Below are 11,339 nucleotides of genomic sequence, written 5' to 3'. Positions count from 1 at the left end.
TGGGAGATGAGTGCAAATTATTTAATTCTTAGATAAAGCAACTAAGTGGGTCTATATAATTTAAAGTATACCAAATTAGAGTTGTAGTTGAGGAGCTTCTTATGGCCACTCCCAAATTCAAAAAGGTATTCATTTCCCATATTTTCGGCATAGAAGTTCTAGCTTTTGTTCATTTAGGACCTTTTAATATGATTTGGTTGATGTAACTACGAACATACGATATTAAAATACATAAATAAATAAATAAAGAGAAAAGAAGAAGAGCACCATAGTTGTGTGATGCTTTATTTGAGAGAATACATATTTAATATTGATTTTAAGAAGAATAGTGAAGGTTTTGGTAGGGACAATAGACAATGGAGCCATTTGGTACGTAGATTCTCCAACAAAATCATCCACGCTTCGTGCAATTTAAAGCAACCAATACACTTAACCATCACTTTAAGTTCCATTCCTCACTCCTCAAACTGATTTATTATCATATGTATCTCATACGTGTAAGTGAATGTGAAAATATAGATATGGTTCATGAATTTATCAAAAATAGAAGTATAGACATGGTTGAATCCACCTTTTAGTTTACTCTAAATGCTAACAATAGAACAATACATAGTAGAGTTGGTCAAGTTAATTGTTTAGACATGACACATCCGATCTCTTCGTGTCAATCAAATTGACTTATTAGTCATTTCTTAGTAGATTATATGTTTTCAATTCAAAATTAGCTGATAAGGAGTGAACTGATTCATATTTCTTATATACTGTTAAAATTCGTCGTCCCCTTTTAACATCGGTTAATTATTCTCAATATTTCAATCGCGTGGCTCTGCCCGACGAATACATTCATAATACTTCTAATTTTGATCTATGCTAGCACCAACTTGGTTTCACATACTATGATACTATCAATAAACTACTAAATTGATGTTATGAGGGAACTCAAATCCTTACTTGTGTTATATGAACTCAAATCTATCCACTAGTATCAATCAAAAAATGACCAATAGAAAACTTTTATGGGCCGAACTTCAAGATAAATGGGCCGAACTTTCTCACTCACTATTATCGTCAATAAAAACGGTTGGTACCAACACTTATTTTGATAATAAGTGATGATTATTGTTTTTGGAAAATACAAAACAAAAAAGTATTTATTTTATGAAAACAAAAAAGAAATGTAAATACAGATACATTTGCGTCGAGGCAAGACCATGTGCTCACTCACATGCGGTCTTCCCTTCTCTTCTCATCTTCCCTTTTTCATTTTCCTCTGCGTTTGATTATCTGAGAGAAGACGAACTTGTTCAAACCCAAAATCAAGAACAAGAACAAAGATCTTGCTTAAGAAAAGAAGACAATGAAAGAAGGAAACGATGGTTTTGTTAGAGCAGATCAGATTGATCTAAAAAGCTTAGACGAGCAACTAGAGAGACACTTAAGCAGAGCTTTGACTTTAGAGAAGAACAAGAAGAAAGATGAAGAAGACACAACCGCCGTCGCCATCGGTGGCTCTGCTTCTTCTTCCCCTGTCACTCTAAACGGCGGCGGATTTGTTGGGAAGAGGAAACAGAGACTTGAGTGGGAGATCGATCCTTCTAAACTTATCATCAAGACTGTTCTTGCACGTGGCACTTTTGGTACCGTTCATCGTGGTATCTACGACGGTCAAGATGTTGCCGGTTAGTCACCTACCCGTCGTTCTAGCTTCCTTTCCCTTTTATATTTTATATTATTAGTAGTAACTGTGAGAAAATGCTAAAGTCTTCAATTTTAGAATGGATTACTACATTTGTACTTGAAATGTCGGATCCGAAACAGACTTTGTACTTTGATTAGTTTAGTTATGTGTTCGTGTTCTTTGACTATGAAACTTGTTAGATTGAAAGAAAGTTTGGATTTTTAAGATTAATTGTTTTGGATTTTAGTTTTAGTTTTTCTTTAGTGGGTGGAAGCAATTCTTGTGATCTCCGTGAAGCCGACACGGGTTTTGCTATCATAAGTGCTTCAGCTACTTGAAAGGTCTCTACTTGGATAATTATGATTCTTTGCTTTGTGGATCTTTCATGTGATTCCAGCTGTTGTTGTCTCAATCTCTCTTTTTCTCAAAAATTAAATTTTTATAAGGAAAAAAAAGGGAAAATAATAGATCCCTTGAATGCAGTAACTAAGGAGCTTTTTTTTGTTTTTTACTGTTGTTGAATTTAAAGTGAAGAAATGAGCTAATCATTGTGGTGAAATTGAGCAGTGAAGTTGCTTGATTGGGGTGAAGAAGGTCATAGGTCAGAAGCTGAGATTGTGTCTTTGAGAGCTGATTTTGCTCAGGAGGTTGCTGTTTGGCATAAATTGGATCATCCTAATGTTACCAAGGTTCATATTTTACTTCTGGAAATTACCTTTTTTTTTACCATTGTTAGAGATAATGAGGAAATAAATAAGATTTGGGTCATCAATGAATGAAATTTTGCAGTTTATAGGAGCAACAATGGGTGCATCAGGTTTACAGTTGCAGACAGAGAGTGGTCCATTAGCAATGCCAAACAATATATGTTGTGTTGTTGTTGAATATCTTCCAGGTGGTGCTTTAAAATCTTACCTGATCAAGAACAGAAGAAGAAAATTAACATTTAAAATTGTTGTTCAGCTCGCTCTTGATCTCGCTAGAGGGTATTATTATATTCTCTCTTCTTTTGCCTGCCTACTCGTGGTTTTAGTAGTATTTGAAGACAAAGCGTATATTGGATTGTTGTTATGTTGCTTTCAGGTTGAGTTACCTTCATTCGCAGAAGATTGTTCACCGAGATGTAAAGACAGAAAACATGTTGTTAGACAAAACCCGGACTGTCAAGATCGCAGATTTTGGAGTTGCGAGAGTTGAAGCATCTAACCCTAATGACATGACAGGAGAAACTGGCACCCTTGGCTACATGGCTCCTGAGGTACTATTAAGATAATGCATCATCAAGTTTGGAACCAAACCTCATTTTTACACAAATAAACTTTGGCTGCAGGTTCTCAATGGAAACCCGTATAATCGAAAATGCGATGTATACAGTTTCGGGATCTGCTTATGGGAGATATATTGCTGTGACATGCCATACCCTGACCTTACTTTCTCTGAGGTCACTTCAGCCGTCGTCCGCCAGGTATAGTTATAATTTGTAATAGTGCTGAATAGCGGGATGGTGGAATAGATTAAGCAAAGAAAACTCAATTTAATTGAAATGTGCACATTGGCGGTTTCACAATTATATTTTGTTATAAATCTTGAGGAATCACTGAAGTAAATAATGTGATGTGGAGTAGTGGAACCATTTCATCATTTCATTGAAGTAAAAAATCTATATGCACATATGCTACTTATGATCAATGCAGAACTTGAGACCCGATATACCGAGGTGTTGCCCGAGCGCACTTGCAGCAGTGATGAAGCGATGTTGGGACGCAAATCCAGACAAGAGACCGGAGATGGACGAGGTTGTACCGATGTTGGAGAGTATTGACACAACCAAGGGAGGAGGGATGATCCCTAACGACCAGCAGCAGGGTTGCCTCTGCTTCCGAAGGAAACGTGGTCCTTAGACCAATCTAAGATCATTAAGATTTGTGTCTCTTGTTTCTTTTCCTTTTATAATCCAGAAGAAAAAAAAAATGGGAAGGCTTGTTAGGGCTTTAATGGTTGCTAAAATTTACGTAAAAGTATGATTTGGTTTCCATATTCTTCAACATTTCCTGTTTTGCTCTATTGTGAGAATTTCTTATTAAATATCAATGGTCACGTATATCATCTTCTAATCAAATAATTAACATACTCGATGGTATTACTGTGTGTTTCTTATGGGCAAATGGCCATTTCCGGTCTCTTATTAGAAATCGTCCACCCTCGGGCCTCAAAAGGAACATCCTCGCGATAGTAGCACATACATCAAAGAAGAGAAGGACATGAGTTCTTAAATTTGCCTTTTAGAGAGGTGAACTATGATAATCATCGTTAGTCATTTTGATTAGATCCACCTAGGCAGTCTCAAACACAACTCAAACTGTGTTCCCCAATGATGAACAATATCTCATTTCCCATGCATAAAAGGACCAACAATGCATAGTCGAGAAACAACTTTGAGACCCTTTCATTAATAAAAGAGCTTGGTTAGACTCATTATATGACAAATTAATGTAGAGAGAGCATAATAGTGTGAGGAAATCCAAAGCAAGATAGATTTGTGCTCAAATGAGCTTATTAAGCTAGAAATCTAAAACTGAAAATAAGATAGCTCATTCAGGTATATATATTGAACAAGAAATGTAAAAGAGATTTAGATTGTCAACAAGAACACAATGACCTTAGATTTGATTTCTTAAAAGAGGAGAATTGCTCAAAGTGACAACTCTCTAGGTTAACAACTTTGATGTTCATTAAAAAAAAAAACTAGATATATGAATCTACTTGCTTAGACCTAATCTCATGGACTAGTGGGCTTCTCATTAGGCTAATCTTTGGGCTCTATATGGATCCTCTAATAAATAGGAGCAAGTAGGCCTCGGTTTTCGGTTATCCATTCGGTTATCGGTTGGATCCATTCGGTTTCGGTTCATTCGGCTCTAGAATTTAGTATACATTCGGATATTTTGAAATTGTGGTTCGGTTTCGGTTCGGTTCCGGTTCTTTCGGTTTAAAATTTATTTCAATTCAGTTATTTTGCTTAGGATATTTTCAGATATTTCGGTTATTTTTGAGTATTTTCGGATATTTTTGGATATATTTTGGTTATTTTCGAGTATTTTAACTATTTTTATATATTTTCAAGTATTTTTGATTATTTGGTTTATAAATAATTAATTATTTTGAAAATATAACTGTATTTCAGATATTTCAGTTCGGTACCAATTTGGTTACGGTTATTTCGGTTATTAATTTGCTATCCATTCGGTTATTTTCAAATTTTTGATTCGGTTCGGTTCATTTTTTTTTTGCTTAGGTTTCGGTTCGATACATTAGGTTCGGTTTATTTGTCCAGGCCTAGGAGCATGTATGCTATGGTGGCCTGGCATTAGGATGCTATGTTTCAGAATCCCGGTCTGGTTCTATAACATGTGACTGAAGAATGTATGTGGTAGATTATCGTTATGATGTCCTCCTACTATTGAGACTAGAAGCCTCTACTAATAATAATGTATCTTAGAAGTCTAGTGTTTTAGTGCCAGATCATTAATGTCTAGTGTGTTTTAGAACACTGGTTATAATAGCAGTTGGCGACACCACAATGAAACATCTATCTATATCATTCATTCATTGATTGCTAAACAAATAAATAAGCATTGGCTTCATTGTCAACAAATGTATTAATAAGAAATGCGTTGGGGAACTAATCAAATGAAGTTAAGAGTAATGACAGGTAAGAGGTTGTTTTCGTGGTGACGTCAGTCGGTGCACAAGTAAGTAACGCTGATATAACGAAACGTAGACAACTGTCCCCTCTGCTCCTTCCTCTTCACTGCTTCTTCTTCTTCAAGTTTACTCTCCAATTTTCTTCTGCTGCTTCTTCTTCACAAGGTTTTCATTTCTTCTAATCTGTGTATAATCTCTCCTCTCTCTCTCTTCTTCTTTCCAACAAAAGAATCGTTTTTTAAAGCTCTGGTTCTTCATTTTAGCTTAAAAACGAGGTCTTTTTCTTAGGTTTAGCTTTAAAAGGTCTTTTTTTTTTTTCTCCATTTACAAGCTTCTTGAGCATAAATTTCATGACTTTTGCTTCTTCTGTGAATAGGGTTTCAGTCACTTTCTCAGTTTGTGAAGTGTTTGGTTTAAAGTTTTGGTTTTTGTTTTTTGTTGCAACTGTGGGTTTAGCTCTGGGTTCTTGTTTTCTGCTTCTTAAACGCAAATTTCGTAACTTTTGCTTCTTCTGTGATTTGGGTTTCAGTCACTTTTCGGGTTAGTGTGGCTTTTGGTGTAAAGTTTTGGTTTTTTATTTTTTTGTTGCAACTATGGGTTTAGCTCAAAACGAGTTCTTTTCACCTGTGTTCTTGTTTTCTGCTTCTTGAGCTCGAAATTTCGTAGCCTTTTACTTCTGTGATTTGGGTTTCGGTCATTTTCTCGGTTTTGGTTTTAAAGTCTTGATTTTTATTGGTTGCAGAGGTTGAAGATGTCAGCTCCGAAATCGGGTGGTGATCCACTGCCACATCCGCCGAAAGAACAGCTGCCAGATATCTCTTACTGCATTACAAGCCCTCCTCCATGGCGTTAGTTTCTTATCTTTGCCTTTCCCTTAACGTTTGACTTATTGATTGTTCTAGGCATATCCCTAGTTTTAGAGCCTTGTGACTGATTAGGTTCTTCCATTTTTACTTTTTTCTGATTTTGGTATCATTACTTTTTCCTTTTTGTTGCAACGTGAGGATTGGATTCTTACTTTTCTCTTTTAAGAATTATTCGTTTTTACCTTGAGAATCTTCTTCTAGGTGTTTTAAGGATCATTCTCTGTTAACAAAGGAGATTAAACTTAATCACCCCTTGGTTTTGTTATATGCTCAATCTAACTGTTATTTAGTGTTACTGTATGTTTCTAATTTGGTAATTGGTTTTTGAATAATTCTTGTTTGAATATGAGGTTTTAAGCTTCTTAATTAGTAAATGTGAGACTGAGAGTTTGTTCTTGTCTTTCAGCTGAGGCTGTTCTACTTGGGTTTCAACACTACCTTGTGATGCTTGGAACAACAGTTCTGATTCCATCGGCTCTTGTTCCACAAATGGGAGGTGGAAATGTAAGTCTCTTTTTCTAGAAAATAGTTGTTCACATTATACTTTACAGTCTTTTTCTGCACTTAAGTTTATGATTTTGGCAGGAAGAGAAGGCGAAGCTGATCCAGACAATACTGTTTGTAGCTGGATTGAACACGTTGCTCCAGACTGTGTTTGGAACTAGATTACCTGCTGTCATTGGAGCATCTTATACATATGTCCCAGTTACAATCTCAATCATGCTTTCTGGAAGATTCAATGACGTTGCAGATCCAGTTGAAGTTCGTAGCTCACACTTATTCCCTATTAATAAAGAGTGGTTAGCCTGTTGATTAGTTTACTTTAAAAGACCCTTTTTGATGCCTTATCAGCGATTTAAGAGGATAATTCGGGCAACCCAAGGTGCTTTAATTGTTGCTTCAACTCTTCAAATGATCCTTGGCTTCAGTGGCCTCTGGCGCAATGTTGTAAGGTCAGTCTTTGAGCTACATTGTTCCATTGTGTCAGGTTAAGAATATGTGATTGAACTTCTGTTATTCCAGGTTCTTAAGTCCTCTATCTGCTGCTCCTCTGGTTGGATTAGTTGGTTATGGCCTGTACGAGTTGGGTTTTCCTGGTGTAAGTCACTTTGTTCTGTATATGGGTACACAAAAACTAAATTATATCACCCTAGGGGAATCTTGATTCTTTTTTTATTTTGGCTAGGTTGCTAAGTGTATTGAGATTGGACTGCCGGGGCTTATAATTCTTGTACTAATATCACAGGTAATTGTAGCTAAAGATTCATATTTGGTAGCAATTTGCAGCCAGCTCATCTGTTCTCATTGCATAAGTTATTGATCCGGATGTGTTCTTCCAGTATGTTGTGTTTCTAATCGTCTGGATCATACTTTTTGCTGGTTTTGCAGTACATGCCCCATGTTATAAAAGGAGGAAAACATGTGTTTGCTCGCTTTGCTGTCATATTTTCTGTGGCGATAGTATGGCTTTTTGCTTTCTTTCTTACACTTGGTGGTGCCTATAATGGTGTTGGGACAAATACTCAAAGAAGCTGTCGGACTGATCGTGCTGGGCTTATAAGTGCTGCTCCATGGTAAGAATTTCAGAACAAGGCTTGGACATTGGATGTCTTTCTTAGTTATATCTAGCAAGAAAGTCTTCTTATTCAATGAGCTGTCAGTGATAACAATACTCGGGTGTGGCTTACCATTTACACTTACTCATTGTGCAGGATAAGAGTTCCATGGCCGTTCCAATGGGGCGCACCATTGTTTGATGCTGGTGAAGCCTTTGCCATGATGATGGCTTCTTTTGTTGCTCTTGTTGAGGTTTGTTTCACTCATCTTCACCTTGTGTAAATGACATTAGACAATTATTTGTGATATGCATAAATTTTCGTATCCATGTATATATAAAGGCTGTCCTTTAATGAATGATTTTCATAGGTTGCATACTCATTAACTTTTAAAGTCAATGAGACTTTCTTCATTCTTTTGAATTTTCTTGCTCTTTGGTTTAATCTCATGTTACTCACTCATTACGTTGATTTTTTTGTAAACAAATACAGTCCACAGGTGCTTTTATTGCTGTCTCAAGATATGCTAGTGCTACAATGCCGCCACCTTCTGTTATCAGCCGCGGGGTTGGTTGGCAGGTAAATACTCACTTCATACGCTTCATTTACAATTACCATCATGAGGTTTTCTCGGGGCAAGCAAGTGGTCATTTATCTAACATTGTGCCTCAACTATGTTCTCTTCTGGTTTAGGGAGTTGCAATTTTAATCTCAGGGTTGTTCGGAACTGGTATAGGGTCTTCAGTTTCTGTGTAAGACCTCCTATCCTTTTAACAAACCTAGGACATGAGTTTATTTTGAATGGCGTGGTGAGTTTGTTTTTACATGAATGCAGCGAGAATGCGGGTCTACTGGCACTAACAAAAATTGGTAGCAGGAGAGTTGTCCAAATATCTGCAGGCTTTATGATATTCTTCTCAATTCTTGGTAAGCTTGTCTCTTTCATTAAAATCCATTGAGAAATGAAGTAAAACACATTAATTGATCGTCTTATATAAATCTAATGCAGGGAAGTTTGGGGCAGTGTTTGCATCAATACCTGCTCCTATCATTGCCGCCTTGTACTGTCTCTTCTTTGCGTATGTAGGTAAGTAATTTTCTAAGCAGAAATGAACAATATAGTAGGGTGGGGAAATCTTGTTTATGGTTTGGTTTTGATTGTAGCAATTCGGTTCGGATTGGTTTATGTGGCCACCCCTACAATATAGGTAGAGAGTAGAGACTGGAGACTGGTTTTGCTCTAATGCATCTTTAAAAACAAAAATTGTTAATTAGGTGCTGGAGGACTGAGTTTGCTGCAATTCTGCAACCTGAATAGCTTCAGGACATTGTTCATATTGGGGTTCTCAATCTTCCTAGGCCTATCAATTCCACAATATTTCAACGAGCACACAGCCATCAAAGGCTATGGTCCAGTTCATACCGGGGCAAGATGGTTCAACGACATAGTCAATGTGCCCTTCTCGTCCAATGCTTTTGTGGGAGGATGTGTGGCTTACTTGTTGGACACGACGCTCCACAAGAAAGATGGTTCGATCAGGAAAGACCGAGGTAAACACTGGTGGGACAGATTCTGGACTTTCAAGAACGACCCCAGAACCGAAGAGTTCTATGCTCTTCCTTTCAATCTCAACAAATACTTCCCTTCTGTCTGAAAAATCCTTCCAAACTTTTATGTAATGCTATTTTGCTAGTGTTGTGTCCCTTAGGAGGACACAGCTTATCTAGCTAGGTTTATGTGCATATTCGGTGAGGAGACTCTAAACGCAACTAGATATTATAACCCAAAGTGTTTAGTAACATTTTAGAAACATTACTGTGATGTTTGTTTCTTATGTTTAGATGTTTTGCATTAAAGATGATACTCGTTTTGACAAATTTAGGACTCGAGCATGTATGTATGCTCTGTTTTAATACAAATGTTTGCCATAATAAAATTATAAAACAAAGAAAATTTTGTGAGTTTGGAGGCTTTTCCATTCTAATTCTTTAACAGATCCTTTTTTCCAAATTTGTAATGCTAGATTCGAAATTTCGAACCTTAAAACTCAATGATATGCTTTTGAAGATAAGTAGGGGTTCATGTGCTTTATTCTCTGTCGTTCATACAATTTACTGAAATATTTTGACTTACACTTCTTTGGTTGCATTATAATATACAGTTATATGAAGTTAAAGATAACTAAAACAGATGGTTATCCATTTAGAGCATGATTATAGGTAGTCTCTTAGAAATACTTCTTAGCAATATTTAAGTAATTTATTTGTAAAAGTTATTGTTAAGAGATAGTATTTTTGAGTTAAGATTTTTGTGTGATTAATTGTAGGATCTTAACATGTGGTTCTTAGAAAAAAAAATATTAATATAAAAATAAAATTTATAATTATTGAAAATTTAATAATTATTGCAAATTAAAAAAATTAAAACATACATGAGATACAATTTATAACATAAATAACATAAAGCACAAATGTTTTAAACTTAATTTCTGGAATATTTTGTCCATATATACTCGACCAAATCATTCTTCAATTGTTGATGCATTCTTCATACGGTTAGTTTGCTAAGGATATTTTCAGATATTTCGGTTATTTTGAGTATTTTTGGATATTTTTCGGTTATGTTCGAGTATTTTTACTATTTTTATATACTAGGTGAGTGTCCGCGCTACGCGCGGGATTTTGTTTTAAATTTTTTTTTAATATTTTTTAAAACTTTATTTAAATTTATATGTATATATTATTAGATTCCTGTATTTTTATAAAAATTATGTATTTGTCTTTTTTTATTTATTATTTTTTAAAAATTTATTTTTGTATATCCTTGCATGTTTGAGACTAATATATACATTTTTAAAAAAAATTTCTCATTTAGCTTTTAAGATATAGTTTAGCTTTTAAGATATAGTTTAATATTATTTTATTCTTATCTGGCTACTCTAATTGAAATGTGTTGTTTTTTTTAGTTAGAACAATTTATTTAATGTAAAAAGAAAAGCAAATATCCTCAAAACTTTAAACTTGAATGTAAAACAAAATGATTGGCTTGAAAAGACCATGTCCACAGTTGTATTGAAGTATTTTATAAAAGAATTGTTTTCTAAACTCCATTTTCTCTTGGTCTTCATTTTTTGTCCCTCCACTTTAACTGATTGTAGAAGTTGTTGTCGGCTTCTTGTTGGGATTTAGTTCCTCAAATGTGCTCCAGCCCTATAATGAATATTTTGTGTTATATATGTTTATGTTAATTTTTTTTTTTAATATTATATTTACCTCGTCAAAGTCTTTATAACTTATGTTTGACACCATGAAATTCTGATTCTTAGGGGTATAGTTGAGAGGGGATACTCTTATTTGGAAACAGAAATGTTTGCCAGCAAGATCACTTAAACATGTTGGTAAGATATTGTTGTTACCTTTGTTGCCCTACAAAAAAATGTTTATTTTTAGGTTTAATAGTTATTAAAAATGAGTAAAATTTGCAATATTATATGATAATTTCTTTCCTAAGATTTTATTTACCTTCTCTTCCAT

The 11,339-nt window shown here is 35.0% G+C and overlaps 2 protein-coding genes across 3 annotated transcripts; both read left to right on the top strand.

Annotated features, from left to right (window-relative positions):
• Window positions 1-1,126: 1,126 nt before the first annotated feature.
• Window positions 1,127-3,792, top strand: LOC9301845 (serine/threonine-protein kinase HT1). Its single transcript, XM_002865725.2, has 6 exons — window positions 1,127-1,679; window positions 2,246-2,367; window positions 2,468-2,664; window positions 2,762-2,936; window positions 3,009-3,143; window positions 3,373-3,792. The coding sequence occupies exons 1-6, from the start codon at window positions 1,358-1,360 to the stop codon at window positions 3,577-3,579; spliced, it is 1,158 nt and encodes a 385-aa protein (XP_002865771.1). The 5' UTR covers window positions 1,127-1,357; the 3' UTR covers window positions 3,580-3,792.
• Window positions 3,793-5,301: 1,509 nt separating this feature from the next.
• LOC9300101 (nucleobase-ascorbate transporter 5) lies at window positions 5,302-9,683 on the top strand. Of its 2 annotated transcripts, none has more exons than XM_002865724.2 (14): window positions 5,302-5,548; window positions 6,126-6,231; window positions 6,656-6,753; window positions 6,835-7,011; window positions 7,102-7,202; window positions 7,273-7,348; window positions 7,436-7,495; window positions 7,639-7,823; window positions 7,962-8,058; window positions 8,298-8,384; window positions 8,499-8,557; window positions 8,641-8,732; window positions 8,815-8,892; window positions 9,081-9,683. In XM_002865724.2, the coding sequence occupies exons 2-14, from the start codon at window positions 6,135-6,137 to the stop codon at window positions 9,458-9,460; spliced, it is 1,587 nt and encodes a 528-aa protein (XP_002865770.1). In that variant the 5' UTR covers window positions 5,302-5,548; window positions 6,126-6,134; the 3' UTR covers window positions 9,461-9,683. The 2 variants fall into 2 exon arrangements, with proteins under 2 accessions (XP_002865770.1, XP_020886061.1); XM_021030402.1 differs by having other exon boundaries at window positions 5,302-5,568.
• Window positions 9,684-11,339: the final 1,656 nt, after the last annotated feature.

This window comes from Arabidopsis lyrata, assembly GCF_000004255.2.
Source record: "Arabidopsis lyrata subsp. lyrata unplaced genomic scaffold ARALYscaffold_8, whole genome shotgun sequence".
In the NCBI taxonomy this organism is placed as follows: Eukaryota; Viridiplantae; Streptophyta; class Magnoliopsida; order Brassicales; family Brassicaceae; genus Arabidopsis; species Arabidopsis lyrata.
This window is presented reverse-complemented; position numbering and strand designations above follow the sequence as displayed.

Excerpts from the sequence above, each read along its gene's own strand:
- LOC9301845 (XM_002865725.2), top strand. The coding sequence starts at position 1,358 with ATGAAAGAAGGAAACGATGGTTTTGTTAGAGCAGATCAGATTGATCTA. Across the intron at positions 1,680-2,245 it reads CGACGGTCAAGATGTTGCCG|TGAAGTTGCTTGATTGGGGT; the intron begins GTTAGTCACCTA and ends GAAATTGAGCAG. Across the intron at positions 2,368-2,467 it reads ATCATCCTAATGTTACCAAG|TTTATAGGAGCAACAATGGG; the intron begins GTTCATATTTTA and ends GAAATTTTGCAG.
- LOC9300101 (XM_002865724.2), top strand. The coding sequence starts at position 6,135 with ATGTCAGCTCCGAAATCGGGTGGTGATCCACTGCCACATCCGCCGAAA. Across the intron at positions 7,496-7,638 it reads TTCTTGTACTAATATCACAG|TACATGCCCCATGTTATAAA; the intron begins GTAATTGTAGCT and ends CTGGTTTTGCAG. Across the intron at positions 8,558-8,640 it reads ATAGGGTCTTCAGTTTCTGT|CGAGAATGCGGGTCTACTGG; the intron begins GTAAGACCTCCT and ends ACATGAATGCAG.